Source organism: Nicotiana tabacum, chromosome 20 (assembly GCF_000715075.1).
Source record: "Nicotiana tabacum cultivar K326 chromosome 20, ASM71507v2, whole genome shotgun sequence".
Taxonomy (NCBI): domain Eukaryota; kingdom Viridiplantae; phylum Streptophyta; class Magnoliopsida; order Solanales; family Solanaceae; genus Nicotiana; species Nicotiana tabacum.
This window is the reverse complement of record NC_134099.1, coordinates 136,628,257-136,650,998: the sequence shown is the minus strand read 5'-3', so window position 1 is coordinate 136,650,998 and position 22,742 is coordinate 136,628,257. Positions and strand designations below refer to the sequence as shown.

At 40.2% G+C, this 22,742-nt stretch overlaps 1 protein-coding gene across 2 annotated transcripts; it reads left to right on the top strand.

The window, feature by feature from the left end:
* Positions 1-18,267: 18,267 nt before the first annotated feature.
* LOC107801309 (uncharacterized) lies at positions 18,268-22,329 on the top strand. 2 transcript variants are annotated; one of them, XM_016624618.2, is made up of 5 exons: positions 18,268-18,480; positions 19,304-19,965; positions 20,628-20,843; positions 21,168-21,259; positions 21,552-22,329. In XM_016624618.2, exons 2-5 carry the CDS (start codon positions 19,318-19,320, stop codon positions 22,159-22,161), a joined length of 1,566 nt encoding a protein of 521 aa, XP_016480104.1. In that variant the 5' UTR covers positions 18,268-18,480; positions 19,304-19,317; the 3' UTR covers positions 22,162-22,329. The 2 variants fall into 2 exon arrangements, with proteins under 2 accessions (XP_016480104.1, XP_075097426.1); XM_075241325.1 differs by lacking the exon at positions 18,268-18,480 and adding an exon at positions 18,496-19,126.
* Positions 22,330-22,742: the final 413 nt, after the last annotated feature.

Below are 22,742 nucleotides of genomic sequence, written 5' to 3'. Positions count from 1 at the left end.
TTCCTCAACTGCTCCACAATGGAGTAATCTTGCGCCTTCATTTTCTTTAAAAATTCTTCCGCTTCTTCCTCGGTGACTGGATTCTTTGTCGCTACTGGATTGGCCCTTCTTAACTATGCGGGAGCAAAACACCTTCCCGAACGAGTTAACCCCTGTGCCTCACATATTTCCTCCACAACTTCTTTCCCCTTATGCATTACCATTACTTGACTGTACCTCCATGACACAGTTTTCTTGCTGATTATCGGCAACTGCATTACTGGCCTGATAACAACTGGTCCTATGCATGCCCCCTTCACAGCTACTGGCTTGCTTGATATCCCTTGCACCGTTACTTTGACCGACTATGGATTCTTGGCAACATCAGACGAACTCTTCCCCATCACCACCATTGGCTTGCCTTCTACCCTTTCCGACTGCACTACCGCTTTTCCACTGATCGCCTTTTCTTTCGGACTGGCAAGGATCATCATTACCGTTTGTGAGGGCTTCTTGAGCTTCCCTCCTTCGTGCACTAGTTCGATCATGTGGGCTTCATGGTGTGCCAACAACGGGTTCTAATTGATGTTAGGTGCCTCTGGCTCCTGGACCTCGATCCTATTTGTGTTAATAAGATCTTGTACGGCAGTCTTCAACTTCCAACACATCTCAGTATCATGCCCGGGAGCCCCCGAACAATATTTACAGCTTACTGAGTGGTCCAGATTTTTGGGAAGGAGATTTGGCAATTTGGGCTCCACAGGAGTCAATAGGCCTAACTGCCTCAATTTGTGGAACAAAGTAGTATAGGTTTCTCCCAGCGGAGTGAATGTTCTCTGCCTCTGCACCCTTTCATTCCTGAAAGTCTGATTCCCACAGAAACCTGGTCCCGAAGGATTCCTGTAGGCCCTTGGTGGTGGATATGTGTTTTGTGGAGGTGGATATATATTTTGTGGAGGTGGATATATATTTTGTGAAGGTGGATATGTATTCTGGGGAGCCAGCACACGCCATTGCGGGCAAGCCAGAGGCTGGGTGTAAGTTTGGGCGTGATGGACAGAGAAATGTGGCTCTTGTGGTGGGTAGTATGGCTGTGGAAGGCCGTATGGAATGTGTGGGTAATTTTAGTGATGGGGTCTAGGTTGGTAGTGAGGGGGGGACCTCTGGATCTGGACCAAGTACCTGCCTCGACTGTTGCGATATCTTCCCTTTTCTTCTTTCCGAGCGCACCTCCTATGCCGCTCTGGATGGCCTGAGTGGTTGCTTTAATCGCCGAATAGCTCAGGATTTTGTTGGACTTAAGTCCCTCTTCAATCATACTGCCCATTTTTACTACTTCGTTAAAAGATTTGCCAACTGACGTCACCAGGTGACCGAAGTAAGTTGGCTCCAGAGTCTGCAGAAAGTAGTCCACCATTTCCCCCTCTCTCATCGGAGGATCAACTCTTGCCGCCTGCTCTCTCCAGCAGAACCCAAATTCTCGGAAGCTTTCCCCGGGCTTCTTCTCAAGTTTCAGCAATGTGAGACGGTCAGGGACGATCCCAAGGTTGTATTGGAAGTGGCCTGCAATGGCTTGTGCCAGATTGTCCCAGGTGTACCACCTGCTAGGATCTTGTCTTGTGTACCATTCCAGTGCAGAACCGCTTAGACTTTGACCAAAATGAGCTATCAACAGCTTGTCTTTTCCCTCGGCCCCTCTCATCTTACTGCAAAAACCTCGCAGATGTGCCATCGGATCACCGTGCCCCTCGTATAGATCAAACTTTAGCATCTTGAACCCTGCCGACAATTGAATGTCGGGGAATGGGAACAGATCTTTGTAGGCCACACTGACTTGGTTGCCTAACCCATGGATATTCCTGAAGGACTAGTCCAGGCTTTTAAACTTTCGAAACACTTCGTCTTGCTCTGGGCTCTTAGACGGCTTTTCAGTCTCTACCGGGATCTCGAAGTGAGTATTATAAGTATGAGTCTCGGGTGCTTTGAAGGTTGGCTCAGGGGGGTAATATTGGTTATCGTGAGCCTGAAACAACGGCTCTCTGGATGATCTTTGTAGCGTGGCTGGTGGGGGTGCCATAAAAACAGGAACATTTGGTGGAGGAGGGTTCTGATTGGGTTGTGAAGCTTGGGGATCATAGGCATTTCTTCCCTGATAGTATTGGTGACTGGGGAAGCTTGTCGAAGGGCCCGGGGGAGGGTATTCCGGCATGTGTCCTGGTGGGAGAGTGAGAGTAATGGGAGGGTTAGGCACTTTTTGTACCCTAGCTAAGGCCAGCTGCATTTCTTTCATCTCCTGTCTCATCTTATCCATTTCCTCCTTCAGCATTTGATTCTCCGTCCTTTCATCCTCGACACTTTGGTCTGAACTAGTCATGCTTTTTAGTATGGGCCCTTTGGATCTTGTTTGGTAATGATAATCTGCCAGAACGTTCTAACAAACTAACTGGTTCGAAATCTCTGGAAATCAACAAACTTATTAGCGTTAAAGTTTAACACATATTGCAATTTCACGTTGGGGGATGCAATGTCCTAGGCAGTTTAACCATTTCTAACATGTCTTTGCTTCGACCGCATGCGTTATTCCGGCTTACTTTGTTTGTGCCTCGTTTAAGTTTTTCTGAAACTTTCTTTATCTCTCTTTTTATTTCTTTCTTTTCCTTTCTTTTATTCACTTTGCCTTTCCTCTTTTCTTTTAGTGGGGTCGAATCTTATGTGGATTGCCTACGTATCATGTCCCCGCATGAATCAGACCACGCATAGTTCTGCCACAAGTGCGGAAAATAAAGACACCATTTTTGGAGTTTTCAACCTTTACTAGCAAAATGTTTTATTACAAGGCAAAACATTTTTGAAAGGAAATTGATAGACTTGATACAGACTACAGACTTTATGCCAAAAAGGGAAATACAAACTCCGACGGACAACAAACTCTGAAGACAAGGAAAATACAAACTCAAACTATGAATATTTCAGAGTTTTGAATTTTGGCGCCCGCGGGGCGTCGTTCGGCCTCGCCGCGGGCTTTGGTGCAAGGCCCCTTTGTAGATCTTTCAAATCTTCCATGATCTGGTGGACATAAATCATTATTGAAGCAAAGAAGGTGGTACGAGACATATCCTCACAAGCTAGGCACTTTATGGTGATGTAGTGCCCGATATCGTCGATTCTTCCCTTGATTCTGTCCCTTTCCATAAGCAATCGCTCTATTTGTTGATTCCGCGTCCCCAGCATTTGCGCGTTGTAAAGGAGTTGATCCTGAAACTCATTCATCTGTTTCTCCATTCGGGCCATTAGATCATAGTAGCGCTTCCTATCTGCTCTGGCCTCTCGGGCTTGTCTGAAGATCCGCTCTTTGAAAGTGGATATTGTTTCTCTCAATATGGCGATGTTCCTTTCGTAGTCCCTCTTCATTTGTTGCATAGACCGTGCTCGCTCTTCTGCCTTCTTTATCCACTTCACCTAGATTCTCGCTAGACCAGCTTTAGATTTTTCCAGATCTTCTTAATACTCGAGGACTTTCTTCTTTAGACCGTTTATGAACCTTTCATCGGCCGGCTTCTCTTCTGGTTTCTGGTAGCTATTTTCATTTCCTGGATTTGAGCTTTGAGGACCTCGTTTTCCTGAGCTAGTTTTCTCTTTTCTCCCTCATCTGCAGCGATATGCAAATCTTTCTCAAATTTCAAATCTATAACTTGCTTCTCCAACTTGCCAATTGTAACCCTGTACTCGTGCTCTTTAGCCAACCAATCCCACTGTTCTTGCGACGCCTTGACGAATTCCTGGAGATGGGGTATTTTAGCCGAGTATTTTAGCCGGCCTTTCGTGCTCAAGTTCTCTCATGTACCAAGCAAGGTATCCTGGCGCCACTTCGCCTTTGGCTTGATCCTGTACGCAAGTATCTGCTTTTAAATATTGGCATTCACTCCAGATCTGACGGACTCTTGCTTCAGGGAACTGTCCGTCAAGGCTAATCTCAATCACTTGAGCACTAAGATCTTCCTCCTGTGGCAGTGGTTGTCATCTCCCGAGTTGTCTCAAAACCCGATATAGCGCGTAAGGGTGAATGCTCTTGAGCCCCATCAATAGAAAGTGGGTCCTAGCTGCCGGCATATGGATGACCTCATCAACGGGCAACCATCCAAGTGTCCACTGTATTTGGCTGGCGGTGAGGGTCCGAAAGAATGATGTCCACGCCGTAACTCCTTCGGGTAGACTGACCCCCTTGATTCTTGTGTAGAACTCTTCTATGCAAGTTTTCTTCGAGGAACCATAACTCAAGAGCTGGGAACGGTGGCAGAGATGCTCAGTCATCCATATTTGTAGCAACAAAATACACCCCTCGAAAAAGTTCCCTCTGGCTTTGCAGGCCGTGAGAGCTCGGAAGATATCAGATACTATCATAGGCGCAAAAGTGCTTTCATCTTGAGTGAGCAAGGTACTGACAACCCCGGCTATTTTCAGATCAATGTTTCCGTCTTTCCTTGAAAATACCAAAAGGCCCAAAAAGGTTATCATAAAAGCCACTCGTCTATGCTCGTCCAATTTCTGACGGTTACTTTTGCTGCATAACTTGTTACCCGGGTTGTTGAATCCTCCAACATGACCGTATCTGTCGTATATGAAGCGCGGATTACAAAAACCTGCGTCCAAATCTGGGTTATGGACCGTCCTGGGTATCTTTAACGAATCTAAAAATTGATGCATAGTGACAGCTCTTGGAGCAACCAAGTATTTTTGCCTCAACGGAACTTCAGCATTTCCGATGTACCCGGCTATTTCCTCCAAAGTCGGAGTGAGTTCAAAATCGGAGAAGTGGAAGACATTGTGTGCCGGGTCCCAGCAGGTGACCAAAGCTCTTATGATATCCCCCCGAGGCTGGATTTCCAATAAACCCGTAAGACCTTTTAGATATTTCTTGACCTCATCTTGCCCTACACCACCTAAATCATCCTACCATAGCTGCAACTTGAAAGGGATTTTAGTCATTAATGAAAAAGGTTCATTTTGCATCGTGCTCATCCTGCACATTTTTAAGGTGATTAAGCAAAAAATAAAATTTATTTGACTCAACCAATTGATTTTTTTTTTTAATTTTTCACAGATTAAAAGAAAGATCCGATTCCGAACACGGCCTTTCAGCACTTCGGGAACGAAGATTTTGAGGCTGGGTGAGTCAACCGGTCAAAAATCTAAAAAACGACTACAAGCGGCCGTTTATGCAAAGTCAGCCTTCCGGCGTCCTTTTTGGGAACATTCGGCTATTTTGACAAAAACGGCGTCACCCGACTTATTTATGACGAAAATTAAAACTTTGACATTTTTGTAAAGGGGAGGTTGCACCCGATGAGGGTAGCCTACGTATCCCGTACCCTGTGAGAATCAAATCGGTGTAGTTCGGGTATATAAAACAAACTTCTTTAGAAAACAAGACTCTTTTCAATGGCAAATAAAACCATTTTTCATAAACAAAACCCTTTTTTTTCATTTTCTCAAAAATCCAACAGAGCTTCGACGCTATTTGGACATTGATTTTTTTCAAAACAGGCGATTAACTACCTCTATCTCTCTTTCCTCAAAGTATTTAAAAGCCGGTCAGCATGCAAGTCCGAAGCAAACAAATGCACAGGTAGCAAGTTGGATGCATCAGGATGGTTTTTTGTCGTTTTGGTACACCTATCCTAGACAGACCCAACCCCTGTGTTGAGCCTCCAAAGTCAAATGCACATGATGCAAACAAACGTTCCTACTAGGGATCCAGCATGAAGCTGAGTTATTCTAGGTTCCTAACCTGGGTATTTGTTCTAGACTGTGTACCCGAGCGGACAACTCGAGTCGAGGAGGGGGCTACGTACCGGGGACCTGCGAGATCGTCCGGCTTTGTAACTTGTCCGACCTCTTTCTTATTTTAGGGTATGACACTAACAGAATAGGGAGTCTCAACCAGTAAGCACATCCCCGGAGGTGAGAAGAGAAGGGTTTCGTAGCAGTTTATATACAGTTCAGATAATATCAAAGCGATAAAAGCAACATTTTGCACATTTAGGCCAAAACATGTAATAAGATCAAATAATAAATGAAGCCAAATAATAACAATTATTCTAGGCTCGAATTCTTGAACCCTGAACCAGAGATTCTGGGTTATGTCCCCAGCATAGTCGCCAGAGCTGTCACACCTCCTTTTTACCTACACCCCGCAAAGGGGCGTAAATGGAGTTTTCCAATTAAAGGGCAATCGAAACGGGATTATATTTAAATATTCAGAGTCGCCACTTAGGATATTTATGGTGTCCCAAGTCACTGGTTGAATCTCGAATCGAGAAAAAGATTGACTCTGTATTACAGTCCGCGAACCAGAAATCCGGATAAGGAATTCTGTTAACTCGAGAGAAGGTGTTAGGCATTCCCGAATTCCATAGTTCTAGCACGGTCGCTCAACTGTCATATTTTAATACATTTTGAACCTATGTACCAATTTTAACCTTGAACCGCTTTTATCATTTATTACTTAAAGAATTGCAACGTCATGAGAATACATCTCGAATTGCGCCACATAAATGTACCCGTAATTCTCGATACGTTCCAACTTCGTTGAGATTCGGATTTGGGTCACATAAATGTGCACCCGAGTTTAGGAAGATAACATTATTAAATACACGCCTAAAGATACTAACGCGTTGTTATTTTGAGAAAAACCATAAAGTTCGTTATGCGGCCTGTCTCGAAATCTAAGCATTTGAAATAACTATCCGTTGAGGGCCCCACAATTTGTAATTTATTCGGTGAGGCACGCCTCACTTATTTTTTTTAAAGGGCTAATCAGCCACTTCTATTATTTATTATTTTTAAAGAGATTGCAACGTCGTGAGAATGCATCTCGAACTGCGCCACATAAATGTACCCGCAATTTTGATACGTTCCAACTTCGTTGAGATTTAGATTTGAGTCACATAAATGTGCACTCGAGTTTAGGGAGGTAACATTATTAAATATGCGTCTAAAGATGCTAACGCATTATTATTTTGAGAATGCCGTGAAATTTGCTAAGACGGCATATCCCGAAACCTAAGTGTTTATCATAAGCACCTATTGAGGGCCCCGCAGTTTGCAACTTATTAGGCGAGGCACGCCTCGTTTATTTTAAGGATATCCTAAAGCGACTATGGTTCTCTATTTACTTTTGTCTCTAAAGATAGAGAAAAAGGCCTAATTAATTACAAGTGTGCAATGTCCCAGCTTTTGTTGTTCGGACCAACAACTTAACGATGACGTACCTCAACGACAATGCATACCTTCATTTTAATTGACAGACATGAACTCCAAAATTCCTAAACCAATTTATCATACCCATTATCTATTATGAACTATGGGTTTTAATGAACCGATTTAATGTAAATGAGCCTTTCTTTTCCTGACTTTTAACTGATTTCAACACTAATCTACCAACAACAATTCAGGTTTTGCTTACTATCGAATTCAGAAACTGTTATTCAAACAAAGACATCCTAATACACTAGCATGATTAATGATAAAATTACTAGCGAGTAGGATGAATATTACTAGATCAGCTCATGAATTGAAATCCTATTATAAGTTCATTACCCTTTTAACCTGACATTAATCTAGATTCACCTATTACTGATGACAATCGAGTTCCTCCAAACTGATTCAACAATCCCATTTCACAAACCTATTGAACTGACTACACTTCATGCCATTCCAAGGGTTCAATTTAACAGTTCAATGTTATACAATGTTTAACAGATAACCCACCTTAAGAAACAGTTTTGATTATACACATAACTACCATCTATATAGCAGGAAAACATCTAAACTACTATCAATTAAAATGCAGGCAGTCCTCAGTTGAACAATAAATGTGTTCGAACATTTCATTTCAAACTTCAACGAGCTTACATCAATGTGGTTCAGGGTGGTGTACCTGGTATTGGAATACAAGAAGAAGAAGATCAACAGAGTAGTATGTAACCCAGCAACAACAACAACAACAACCTGCAACAACCAGTAAACAGAACACCCAGTGATAGATTTGAAAACCAACAGGATCCCAGCACACTCAATGAAACAGTACCAACACAAACCAATGCAGACAAGAAATAACAACTCAAGAAACCACTTAAAACATCAGTGAAATCCCAGAAATAACCAGCAATCAGAACAGAACCAGAATGTATTCAAAAGTGCAAAAGATGCAATGGACAGTTTCGATTTTTTTTAACACTCAAAATAGAACACTCTCAAAAAAACTCTCAAACTACTGGTCTCAGGACAAAGACAGCCTGTGTTCACTCTCTAAATCTGAACTCTTTTTTTGATTTTAAGACCAGCCTGTTCTTTGCTTTTTAATTCTGAATTCTTAGTGTCAAAAATCCAGTCTAACCTTACTCTATCTCTCTGACCTTTTTTCAGATACAAAAAAAAGCCCCCCTCTAATTCTGTCCAGACCCCTATTTATACCCAAACCTCAGCCCCTTTCCAGCTCTAAGGAGTACTTAGCTAATTAGAAAAGTATTTCTCCCCACTACTACATGTTTTGTTCTCCTTTTAATTCACTTATTCCCCACTAGAGTATGTTTTTCCCATTATCCCTTGTCCTACCATTTATTTAAATTCAAATAGGTATGGGCACCTATTTCTTAATCCATTTCCTTTCAACCTTCCCCCACCATTATGTTTTGTTCCTCATTAGCATTTAAACAATTCATTAGTTTAATGGTAATTTAGTACCCTACTGTTAGAATATTAAACCAATTTCAAAAGAACTTTCAATCCCAAAATACCCTCCTGAAGTCCCTGACATTACTGCCCTGCCCTAAACCTCTTAATCTGATGGTAGAACTCTATAAGTTATAACCTTAACAACTGATTTCTAACTGATCACTAAAGTACTACAGCTATAACCAATTCACAACCAAATTCAAACAATGATTCAATCAGAATTGAAGCAATATGAATCAAATTATTATCAAGTTATTCTAACATTCAAGCATGTAAAACTAATCGACGCCACTTATCCAATCGACTACACGAATTACAACACATAAAATCAGTAGCAAATCAGAATCGAATAGGCACACAGGTGGTTCGTCGTATTGATAGAAACAGGGATTTATAATAAAACTTAACTAATCGACGAAACTCATTCAAATCGATTATATAGTTTATCATATACTTGACCATGACCAGAAAAAGTTCGACCAAATAAAAGGTCATTGAAGAAGGACAGAATCAATCGACAAAAAGAATTGAAAAATCAATAAAACTAAACTAAACAAATAAACAGATATAAACAAATACAAAATGGAACAAACAGGAAAGGAAAAATACCTCAAGAACTCGGAAACTGGACGACCCTGACTTGGACTCTGACTCTTTGAGGTCGAACGGACCTTAATCGAGTGTTCTCAACAGAGAACACTTCGACTAAGGTCGATTAGACCCCAAATCATCCTTTCATTGGGACAGATTTCAAACTTTGGTTTTCTAGGGTTCTTGGGGGTTCAATTTGGGGTTCAAACGGTTCTGGTCTAATTCGAACCAAACCAACGGTGGTTTGGTGACTAGGGAGGTCAGGGAGATGTCCGGTATGAGTTTGGGACTGGTTGGGGTAGGTTTAGGTTCTACTCGAATCTTCGATTAAAGATTCGAGAAGCTGGAGGCTGATTCGAGGCAAACGGTTAGCGGATCTGTAACGAGGGTGGTCAAATGGCTTAGGGGTGTTAATTTGGTGACCGACAGCGTTGTTGCCGCCGGGTTTCAGGCGGAGGTATAACAATGGCGGCTAGGGTTTGGGTCTGGTCCGTCTCTGAGCTTGAGAGAGACGATGGGGTGATGGGGGTTTGGTTTGGGGCGTGGGGTAAGGGATTAGGGTTATATACGGGAGGGGGCATTTGATCTTGACCGTTGGATCAATCACGATCAACGCCTGGATCATTTTACTAATAGGCATGGTGTCGTTTGGAGTAGTACTGGGGCGGTCCGGGTTGGGTCAAAAACGAGTTATGGGAGGAGTGGTCTGGACCGTTCGATCAAAACAAATCACCGGTCTAGATTGAGCGTGATAGAAACGACGCCTTTTGAGCGATCGTTTTGCCAGATCGACTAGACCGGGTACAGGGGTGAAATTTGGGCCTGGTTTTGGTCAAAATAAAACGGCCCAGTTCTGATTTCTTTGGATTTTTCACTTCTTCCTTTTCTTTTAACTTCTTTTTAATTCCTAATTATCAAAAATTAAATTCCAAAAAATCTTAAATTAAATTATAGAACTTAAATTAACTTGTTAAAAACACAAATTAACTTCTATTACAACTATTAACACAATTAAACATCAATTACAAACAAAATCACACAATTGGACTACAATACATATTTTGTGATTTTCGCTCTTTTAAAAACCAAATATGATTCAATTAATTCCTAATTGCAAAATTAAATCCTAAATGTGCATGCAACATATATTTTTTATTTTTCCTTTAATAAATGAAAACAAACATGCACAGACAAATACAGATAATTAACAACATGCCACAAAAAAACTCTCAAAATTTCGTATAAAGGAAAAATTATTTTATCTTGATTTCTTTTGGAGTAGTTCTTTGTGAAGCAAAAATCACGTGCTCACATTGCTTATATTCCATTCGGTGAGAGATCGCTTGCTTTGGATGTTCAAGCTTTGGCCAATCAGTTCGTGCGGTTGGATGTTTCTGAGCCCAACCGTGTGTTAGCTTGCACAGTTGCTCGTTCTTCTTTATTGGAGCGTATCCGAGATCGGCAGTATGATGACCCTCATTTGTGTGTCCTTAGAGATACGGTGCAATACGGAGGTGTCAAGCAGGTTACCTTAGGAGATGGGGGAGTTTTGATATTGCAGGGTCGAGTTTGTGTGCCTAATGTGGATGGGCTTCGAGAGTTGATTTTAGAGGAGGCCCACATCTCTCGGTATTTTATTCATCCGGGCACCGCGAAGATATATCAGAATTTGCGACAGCATTATTGGTGGAGAAGAATGAAGAAGGATATCGTTGCATATGTGGCTCGGTGTTTGAATTGTCAGCAGGTTAAGTATGAGCATCAGAGACCTGGTGGTTTGTTCCAGAAGATTGAGATTCCTGAGTGGAAGTGGGAGTGTATCACTATGGGCTTCATTGTTGGACTCCCACGGACTCAAAGGAAGTTCGATGCAGTGTGGGTTATTGTTGATAGGCTGACCAAGTCAGCACATTTTATTCCTGTGGCAGTCTCCTATTCTTCTGAGAGGTTAGCTGAGATCTATATCGGGGAGATAGTTCGCCTTCATGGTGTGCTCGAGTCTATCATTTCGGATCGAGGTACGCAGTTTACCTCCCATTTGTGGAGAGCAGTTCAGCGAGAGTTGGGCATACGAGTTGAGTTGAGCATAACGTTTCATCCTCAGACGGACGGGCAGTCCGAGCGGACTATTCAGATTTTGGAGGATATGCTCCAAGCTTGTGTCATTGACTATGGAGGCTCGTGGGATCAGCTTTTGCCTTTAGCGGAGTTTGCCTACAACAACAGCTACCAGTCGAGTATCCAGATAGCTCTTTATGAGGCTTTGTATGGTAGGGGGTGCCTGTCGCCAGTTGGATGGTTTGAGCTGGGAGAGGCTCAGCTGTTGGGTACGGATCTGGTTCAGGATGCCTTGGACAAGGTTGGGATTATTCAGGATAGGCTTCGTACAACTGAGTCCAGGCAAAGAGTTATGCCGACCGTAAGGTTATAGATTTGGCATTCATGGTCGGTGAATGGGTATTGCTTCAGGTGTCACCTATGAAGAGCATGATGATATTTGGGAATAAGGGCAATCTTAGCCCTAGGTTCATTGGCCCGTTTGAGATTCTTGATCGAGTGGGAGAGGTGGCTTACAGACTTGCATTACCGCCGAGCTTATCAACCGTGCATCCAATATTTCATGTGTCCATGCTTCGGAAATATCACGGCGATCCATCCCACGTGTTATATTTCAGCACTGTCCAGTTGGACAAGGACTTGTCTTATGAGGAGGAGCCGGTAGTTATTCTAGGCTGGCAGGTTCGTCAGTTGAGATCGAAGAGTGTTCCTTCTGTTCGTGTTCAGTGGAGAGGTCAGCCTACCGAGGCATAGACCTAGGAGTCCGAGTCCGATATGCGGAGCCGTTATCCCCATCTTTCCCCGACTCAGGTACTTCCTTCTTCTGTCCGTTCGAGGACGAACGATTGTTTTAGAGATGGAGAATGTGATGACCTTTAGGTCATCACTTATTTTAAAAGTAAATTCTGTATTTCGAAGCCTTAAAAACCTCTTTTAGCATCATCTCGATTTGCGTGCACAGTCCGGGCGCGTAGCCGAAAAGCTATTTTGTGAAAATCTGTGAAAAATGATGAATTTTGCCTTTAAAATGAGTTTGAGTTGACTTCGATCAATATTTTGGGTAAACGGACTCAGATCCGTGATTTGACGGTTCCGGAGGATCCGTTGGAAAATATGGGACTTGGGCATATGCCCGGAATCGCATTCCGAGGTCCCAAGCCCGAGAAATGAATTTTTTAAAGAAATTATTTTGCTGAATTAATTATGAAGTAAAGAAAAGAATTTATGTTTGAAACCATTGGTATCGGGCCCGTATTTTGGTTTTGGAGCCCGGTACAGGTCTTATATATGATTTGAGTCGAACCTGTGAAATTTGGTAAGAAACGGACTTGAAATGACGTGAATCGGACCTTATTTGAGAAAATTGGGAAATTTGAAGTTCTTAAGAAATTTCCTGACTTTGATGCTAAATTCATAGTTGTTGATGTTATTTTAGTTATTTGAATGCACGAGCGAGTCCGTATGATATTTTTAGGTTGGGGTGCATGTTTGGTTTGGAGTCCCGAGGGCTCGGATGAGTTTTGGATAGGCCACGGAGTGAAAATTTCACTTAGGAATTTGCTGGTATATTGCAGGCCTGCAGGCTTCTAGCTCGCAAATACGAGCATTGTATCGCAAATGCGAGAAGTGGCCTGGGCTGCCTTATTCGTAAATGCGAAGAAATGGTTGCAAATGCGAAGGCACAGTCGCAAATGCGAAGAGACCTGGTTTTCCTCAGGGTTCACAAATGCGAACCCATGTTCGCAAATGCGAAGGTAGTAGAAGTCTGGGTTCGCTTCGCAAATGCGAACCCATGTTCACAAATGCGAAGGTAGCAGAAGTCTGGGTTCGCAATTGCGAACCCTGATCGCAATTGCGATACCTGCAACCTGTAAGTTCATAACTTAGACGCATTTTCAACCATTTTTCACATCTTCTCAAAACATAAACTCTCTAGGGCGATTTTTCAAAGGCAACTTCTGTTCCTAATCGATTGTATGTGATTTCTAACTAGTTTTTTTTAATCATTAACATCTTTTCACATGATTTCAACTCAAAATCAATGATTTTTCCTGGGAGAAATTGGGTGTTTTGAGTAGAACCTAGGTTTTTCAAAAATTGGGGATTTGGACCTCGATTTGAGGTCTGATTTCAAAATAGATTATATATTTGGGTTTGTGGGGGAATGTATAATCGGGTTTTGGTTCGAACCTCGGGTTTTGAGGAAAGAGTGTAAAGCACGAAGGGTGATGCCGTGCCGTACGATTTACCATTCCATGCCAATTATATTGATTTTATGGTGAAGACGAGAGTAAAAGAATGAAGGGTGATGCCATGCACATTTTCATTACTTGATTTCTTTGGTGAGGACGAGAGTAAAAGCACGAAGAGTGATGTCGTGCACATTTTCATTACTTGATTGCTTTGGTGAGGACGAGAGTAAAAGTCCGAAGGGTGGTGGCGTACACTTATTGATTTCTGATTCTTTATTGATATCTGAGGTATGTTGTTTCTTTCAATTACCTATTGCCTTTCTATTCTAAATTGATAGTTCCCCCGCAGCATGTTACCCCTCCCAAACTTGACTGTATATTACTGTTTCTTTTTTTCCGTTGTATATAGTTGAATTTCACAGGTTATTTGGTAGTCTGGTCCTAGCCTCGTCACTACTTCGCCGAGGTTAGGCTAGGCACTTACTAGCACATGGGGTCGGTTGTGCTGATACTACACTCTACACTGTGTGCAGATCCCGGAGCAACAGCTTTTGGACCGTAGATTGGGTGGCTGCCTTCAGTCCACGCGGAGATCTAAGGTAGTCCTGCAGGCGTCCGCAGGCCCTGGTGTCTCTCTCTTTCCCTTTACTCCTGTTTCCTTTACTCGGTTTAGAAACAGTGTATCTTTTATCTTTCAGACTTTGTATGTAGCATTCTTAGATCGTCTGTGAAACTGTGACACCAGTTCTGGATGGTTGAGGCTCAACAATTGTATTAAATACATATTTCAGATAGTTTATTGTATTTCTTCCAATTATTGTAATTTCCGTTGTCTACACGTTATTGCTTTATAATTGTTAAAAAAATATAAAATGGGTAAAAAGGTAATTTGTTCAAACAGTCGGCTTGCCTAGCTCACATTAGTAAGCGCCATCACGACTCCCGAGGGTAGAAAATCCGGGTCGTGATAAAGACAGAGTACAAGGCCCGAGGAATGAAGTGTGCGATGAGTATCGAAGCCGAGCATACCCAACCCCGAGATGGTGTCGTTGTGGGTTTGTAACAAAATGAGCAAGATTCCTGCCATGTCCCTAAAATCATGGCGTAAATCTCAGGATAGATTTGTACGAATTAGAACTAATCCATACTAGGCGGTTAGACAGCTATCCCAACAAGATTCTTTACTATAAATAGGAATGTACCTTATTTAGGGTTCCCCTATTATATAAAGGGAACCCCAATCATTTGTAAAGATCATCTAATCATTGACAAAGAATATACTATCTTACTTTTTCGTTTATCGTTCATCAGAATTGTCCTTTAGCTTTATTATTCTTACTTTATTGTTCTAGCCTATCTCGAGGTCACTGGGATCGAGGTCAAGACTGACCTATCTACTGGTTTGGTCTTACTTATTTCTTTCATCTATACTTTATATTTCTTGATTATTAATTGGTATTGAACTAAATCACGCATCTTTAAAACCACAAATCAAATTCAATTGTTACTCGTAATTTTGAGGTAAACAGAGATAGTATTTCTACTTTAATTATTTAATCAATATAATTTTTTTTTTTTTGTAATTTGTTCTTGAATGTTGACTCATCATTAGTATTTTTTAGATAATATTCATTATTTTCATGAGCTTATACTTTATATTTTTATTTTATTTTAAATAGATTATTTGAAATAATTTATCTGATTTTTAAAAATTTATCTTCATTATTATGAATTCACGCGTAACGCGCATATTCTAATACTAGAGTGTGTGTATCAATTTTTTGGAAAGTATATTTGGGGCAAGGGAAAATAGACCAAGACATCTTCTGAAAATCAAACACAATTCACAAGAGGGTTGAAACTTCTCAAGTTCTGCTTTTAATCAATTCTTAATGGGACAAAATAGTGGCAAACGACTCCCTCCGTTCTCATTCAGTTGCCATATTTACTAAAAAAAATTCATTTCAAAATATTTATTATTTTAGAAACAAGAAGAATTAATAAATTTTTCAACATTTATCCTTATTCTAATAAATATGCAAAGAGATTAATGTAGTGAAAATAATAGTAGTATTAAATTGAGATCAAAGAATAAATACGGATAATCTAATCATATTGTTTTTTAATTTAATTAATATTTTCTTAAGTAGCATGTGCAGAAGACAATTCGACAGCGAAGCAGCAAAATTGATATCAGAAAATTACATTTTCTCATGTCCTTACGATCTCTATGAACTGAACACTCTTTACCTAGCATCAAGAATAATAAATGAACAACACTAAATGATTTCACTATATGAAAAAAAAAAAAAAAAAAAGCTTTTAAGGAATCAAAGTTACGGAAATTATCGAATTAGAAAGCTTATATACAAAAATTTAGGCGGAATACATGACAGTATAGCATTTAGACCCTGAAACTAAGGTTTGGTCCTACTAAACACTTGAACACATGATAAAATATTCATAGTAGACACTAGATTTTTTTTTTTTTTTTTGAGGAGATTTTGGAAAAATGACTCCTGATTTCCCTGTTTTAGTGGAGCATGTTTTTTATTTGACGGAGGGTCTTATTTTTAATTAATTGGGTTCTTTAGGATCTCATTTTAGTTTGTTATAATCGGAGGCGGAGGCAAGATTTAAAGTTTATGGGTTCTAAATTTGCAATTAAACTCATAGCTCGTTAGTCACTGGGTTCACAATCAAGTATTTATATATATTTAATAGATTTTCTAATACAAATACAGGGTATAAGTAAAAAGTTACTGAGTTCATCCGAACCCGTAAATAACACTCTTCCTTAGCCGCTGGTGACAGAGGCAGATATAATCTGCTACCCGCCGGTTTAAAGGAGGTGGCATATTTTAAATGGCTAACTTATCCACGTAATGGGCGCTCGAGCCCTGGAAGTATTTAATAACAGGGGCGGCTCGGTAAATTTGGGGGCCTAAAGCTCGAACTTCAACGAGAGTCTTTATTTATTTATTTTTTATTTTTTTCTATATATATAATCTTATTTGAAGTCAATTTTCTAGTTTTTTGAGATCCAAAATTATTTAAAAAAACTTATATTGATTTCTTCTAATAATTCTTTTTCAATTGATAGTATGACTAAGCTATTTAGTTCTCTTGAAGCACTATTGATCTTAGATAATATTTTATAGATTTTAGTTTAGAAGATTTTCTTTCTACTGAAGCAACTATTACATGATCTGTTACCATTATTCTACGAGCAATATATATAGACATTTGGAAAAGTGTCAAGTTTTTTTAATGAAAATTGTACTTTATTCTAATATTTTAAAGAAATATTGACATATACACGTAAAAATTGCACGGGGCATCCTATTTGGTCGCCCCCATTTAACATATATCCATTTTTTAAAAAACTTTTAACTTGTACCCGCTTTTTAAATAACGTCAGCCCCATTTCTCCTCCTCCTTCCCCTTTCTCCTCCTCCTTCTAACTTTTACCTTTTATGTAGTACGTATTTATTTTTGGTGCTCAGCACACATTGAAACAATTTATGTTTGCTTTAAATGTACATCTGTATTCTGTAATATAATACCTTTGAAGTTGTTGTTCTACTCATAATAAGAATTTATGTTGAATACGCTTGTATATTGATAGTTCTTTATCTTTATCAGGTAGGTTTAGAAGGGAACTTGTTTAAAATAAAATTTGAATTCAAGAGTATTAATAATTCAGTAAACAAGAAATAACTGAAGTTTAAAATTACAAAACGAAAGACAAAAAAGCAGAAGCTGAAGAAGAAAGAAAAGAACTGGAACACACAAGCACTAGAAAGAAAAGAGAACTAAATAACTTCAGCTCTAGAGCCGAAGTTCGACAGTTACAAAACAAAAACTTCAGCTCTAGAGCTGAAGTTATTTAGTTCTCTTTTCTTTCTAGTTGATCAACCGCGAAACACCAAAAACAGTAGTGATTGCCTCAGACTTCAACTCTAGAGCTGAAGTTTCCCAGTTATAATACAAAAACTTCAGCTCTAGAGCTGAAGCTTACAAACAAAAACTTCAGCTCTAGAGCTGAACTTCAGGCCCGGCTACTAGAATGCTGAAGTTTTGCGTGATTGTCTTTGCTACTTCAGCCATGTATGCTGAAGTTATGCGAAAAAACGGGGCACAAGTTAAAACGTGACACAAAAAGCGGGTATACATGCAAATGCCCCCATATACACCTACTAACTATTAGAAAATTTGGGCCCCACAATTACGGGGCCTAAAACACTTGGTTCAGCTGCTTTACTTGTGAGCTACCCGCCCGCCCGCCCCCTATTTAATAGAAAAACTTTATCATACGGTCACACTTTATTTAAACATGCATTAGTTCAGGTACCTAAATGGAATATACTAACAAGTTGAAGGGGTGTGATGTATTCCGCCAAGAAATTGTTGTCATTTCAATAGTCCTACATAGACTTACAAAAGAAAAATTCAATGTTTTCCATCCCCTCTTCCTTAAAATGGTCGAGTGTGACCAGCAGAACAACAATAGCAAACTGACTGGATTACCCACCAAATATGGTAAGAATGTTGTCAAAGGAGTCATAATGTCATAATCAAAGATGGGGCAGAATGATCATTTAAAGAATGTAAGGGACCCTTAGAAGGTGTCAAATAGGACCAGAAAGTTGGTGTCTTGGCTTAGAAGCCAAGGGAAGTTTGACACAAACGTGCCTGCTATGGAAAGATACACAAATTTGCTTCTTAAGAATTTTTGTTTTTGTTGCACAGGGATTGCTCTTACATTTGCCATTGTGTTTATTCAGCCTCTGGTTTCTTCCCTTCTTCTGTCTTACTGTTTCTTGGTGCACCATTTTTGTTTCTTCCGATAACAGTGGTGTCTTGGCCAGTTTGCTCGACTATTTCTCCGAGTACCTGCTACCTGGTGCACCATATTCTTCAGGTATGCTTTATTTACTTTATATATCAACTATGCTTCAATTTTCAGTTGGGTTCAGTTTTATCAGATGCCGATGAACGAGGGATCACCGGCACCGGGGAACTTCAGTAAAAACTCCATATATACTTGTAAATGCCTTCAAGAAATAGACAGATATTAACGTAGGCCCGTACCAATCTTTATGAGCAGTGATAAATTTATATGGAATGTCATGGTACTCGCCGGCCGCCGAATCTTGGGTCCGCCTCTGGGTTTTATGATCGTAGTTTAACTATTTCTTAGAGGTGTCAACTTACCCCAACTTGTTGTTCCTAGAGGTAGTAACAATTATCTATAGTTAAAACTCTTCCTTTTCCATTGCATGACTAAAAGTTTCATTTCTTCTTATGGAGCGCATTGATATAATTTAGTATAAAGGGCAGCCCGGTGTACTAAGCTCTCGCTATGCGCGGGGTCCGTGGAAGGGCCAGACAAGGGTCTATTTATTTTAAAGGGCAGCCCGGTGCACCAAGCTCCCGTTATGCGCAGGGTCGGGGAAGAGCCGAACCACAAGGGTCTATCGTACGCAGACTTACCCTGTATTTTTGCAAGAGGCTGTTTCCACGGCTCGAACCCGTGACCTTCTGGTCACATGGCAACAACTTTACCAGTTAAGCCAAGATTCCCCTTCCATTGGTATAATTTAGTACGATGAAAGAAATATTCTAGTAAAATTTTTTAAGATGAACGAAATGAGCTTTTACGGGGCACTAAGGTTGTAACAATTTTTGGATTAGTCTGGTTCAATTTTGTTAACATGAATTATCTTTGGTTTTGGGGGCAACAGGGTGAAGGGAAAAGATGGCATCCCTCGTACCAGACGTATTGATTAAGCTTCTTCAGAGTATGAACTCCAATGCAAAAGTTCGGGGGGAGTATAGATCAGTTCTTTTACAAGTAATCAGCATTGTCCCTGCCTTGAGTGGTTCAGAATTGTGGCCAAACCACGGCTTCTTTATCAAAGTATCCGATTCTTCTCATTCGACTTATGTTACACTGTCAAAAGAAGATAATGAGCTCATTTTGAACAACAAATTGCAACTTGGCCAGTTCTTCTATGTTGACAGAATGGAGGCTGGAACACCAGTCCCGGTTTTAGTTGGAGTGAGGCCAATTCCAGGGCGACATCCATTTGTAGGTAACCCGAAGGATCTGATGCAAATGTTGGAATCATCTGAGGTTTCTGTTAAAACTGATAAGGAAGATAATTCTGGTCAAAAGTGCAATGAGTTGGCAGAGTTGAAAAAAGAGAACCGAAAGAAGAAACTTGTTATCAAAGAAGAGAAGGCGGTTGTTGCATCGAGGTATATGCAAGGTTTATCAAACCATAACACAAAGTCTGGTGGAAATGATCAAGGCAATGGTGCGAAAGGCGTTGAAAATGAGAGTAATGGATCAGATCACAAAGCTGTACCTTTGAAAGGGAAACAACCAGAGGCTAAAGGTCAGGTATGATCCTCCATCACATTATTCATCTGTTTCACTTGCTTAAAGTTATTAATGCTAGCGGGATCATAAAATCAAGTGATCATTGCGCTTTTGATCCCTAAGTTATTGATAATTTTTAATTTTCACCTGATGTTCAGTGAAGCACATTTAACTTGTAATTAATAAAAGTGCCCATTTTTTGTCGCTCTTGTAACTAATTCCACTCTAACCAATATAAAAGAGCAAAAGTACCAAAATTACTACTCCTTCTCATAAGATGAGGAATCGAATAGTCTGACATAAATTTTGCTAAATTTGCCAAAACTTGTATTCCGGGAGTAAATGATAACTGTTGTATTAGTTGAAAGTTAAATGTGAATAGTCACTTATCAAAACAGTTCCTAACAGCCTGTGCATCGGAACTGAATTTTCGCTATTGTTTGACTATTTCTGGAACAATGTACTTGTATAAAAGACAGTAATAATTAACATGTATGATATGCTTGCTTCTATAGAACAAGTTTCAATGTCTTTATTACTCATTCGAATCGTCTTTTAAACGCCAGAACTTATAAGGCATCCATTGGTTAAAAAGGAAAACGAGAGGGAGTTTGATGCGAATCAGTTATGATCCCACTTCTATTCTGAGCTTGCTGAGGATTTTTTCTGCTTTTGAATTTCAGACACGGCCTACAACTCCTTCACGTAGTCGATCTGATGCATTTTCTCCAAACTCAGATGTCAATGTGTTAAATAGCAGGGAGCTTTTGACAACTCCAAATATTTCAACGTTAAAACGCACTAGCAGCAAACAAGAAAACATTACAGAGAACGGTCAATTTTCTGAAAAACTCATACCCTGGTCCTCACTACCAGCTAACCTCGCAAAGCCAGGGAAGGTAAATTTGTTTCTTTACGTTCTCCTTTAATAATCATGCCATTGTTAATATTAGAACCCAATTTGCTTAAATTTTAGTGCACTATTTCCAAAAGCAGGACTGACTTAAAGGTCTAACATCGAGCGCTCTCAATGAGGCTATTCTCTTCCCTGGATAGATGTAGACTTTAGGTATTGACTGTCACTTCATAAAAATGCAGCAAAGGAAAAATTAATGAATAGTAGTAAGATTAAATGGTTTTGAAGAAGACTTAGAGGACTCAATAGAGAGTCCACATGATCTAAGTGTGCTTACGCTTTCTCATTGTTTTGTCTTTGTAATAAGGGGATCCTTAGAAGGAGAAAGTTAGCTTCTTTAATAGCAGCAGAAGCTCAAGAAGAAGCATTAACAGCAACCAATCTTCTTCACTGCTTTAGGTAAGTTCTATATTGGACTTTGACTCAGTCGTGACATGTCCTACTCCCTACCTTTCTGAGCCGAGGGTCTATTGGAAACAGTCTCTCTACCTTCACTAGGTAGGGGTAAGGTCTGCGTCAACACTACCCTCCATAGACCCTACATGTGGGAATATACTGGGTATGTTGTTGTTGTTGACTCAGTCGTGACATGCCATTGTGCGAGTCAAAGGATTGTTCATGGCCTCAATTGGAATTGCATCAAGTTATTCACCTTCTATTTTCTTGATGCGCTTCGATTTCTTCTTTCCAGAATGTTTGCTGAACTGTGCTCATCTGCATCACCAGAGAGCCCCCATCTCAACTTGGCCAAATTTTTCACACTCAACCAGCTCATGCAACAACCAAATACTAAGACAAATGACCAAATCCTAGATAACTTTGCTTCAAAGTTATCTTTACAAGAGAAGGAGAAAGTGGGAAAGGAAACACGTTCCTTTAATGGTAAAAGTACTCCCAAGTCTATGAAGCCTTTAATCGAAGTTTCTGTCGCTGAAAAGGTAGAGTGGACAAAAGGAGATGGTTCTAGAGGCATGAGAGAGTTAAGAGAGGTTCTATTTAATGAAATACAGTCCTGGTTTCTGAAATTCTTGGAGGAAGCACTTGATGTTGGCTTTCGGCTTGATGAGCAGGATCAGAAAAAGAAAGTGCGCGCTGTACAACAAAAGGATTCAAACAACCAAATTGCTCTTGCATTGTCACAGCTTAAGCATGCGAATGACTGGTTGGACAAGCTAAGATGCAAGTCAACCTTGAATAAAGATGTGGTCGAGACAGTTGATAGATTGAAGCAAAAACTCTATGCATGTTTACTGCTTCATGTGGATTCAGCCGCTTCAGCTCTTGGAAAACCAAGTTTTTAAGAGTTACTGTTCTACTTACATCCTAATGAATTTATGCTGTTGCATGAAGCTATTTAAAAGGGCATTACTTAATAGTAACTAATCAGCTCATGTGACTAAATGTAAACTTAACTATTTCAATGTATTCGAAAAGGATGGAGAAAACAGTTAATTAAGGAGTTACCTGCATTGTTCGTCGTCTTGCCTTTATGTAGCAATACTCGGGTTCAATGGCGTAGCAGGACTTTGTGCAAAGATGTTTGCCTCTTTCTATCTATAGTTTCCCACTACAGAGGTTTGGATGAACTCCGTTAGGACTCCGCGACTGATTAGACGTTGAATTTGAATAATTAGTAGCAAGGCAAAGGGGGTATTTAAGCTGGAGGATCGGGGCACATGCAAAATTCTCAGAAGATCGAAGGTCAGCGTAATCCAGCAAGTGCCCTGCTTCTCCAGCTTAAATAGCCAGCGCTTTCATACATGTTGTAACAAGTTGCTAATGTTTTTCATGAACTTAAACATCAGCTTTCGCCTGAGGAATGGTGGAGTATCAAGCAACCTTTTTGTTTCTTATGCTGTTTGCTTTATTAAGCTTTTGGCAA

Excerpts from the sequence above, each read along its gene's own strand:
- LOC107801309 (XM_016624618.2), top strand. The coding sequence starts at position 19,318 with ATGGCATCCCTCGTACCAGACGTATTGATTAAGCTTCTTCAGAGTATG. Across the intron at positions 19,966-20,627 it reads AACCAGAGGCTAAAGGTCAG|ACACGGCCTACAACTCCTTC; the intron begins GTATGATCCTCC and ends TTTGAATTTCAG. Across the intron at positions 21,260-21,551 it reads AATCTTCTTCACTGCTTTAG|AATGTTTGCTGAACTGTGCT; the intron begins GTAAGTTCTATA and ends TCTTCTTTCCAG.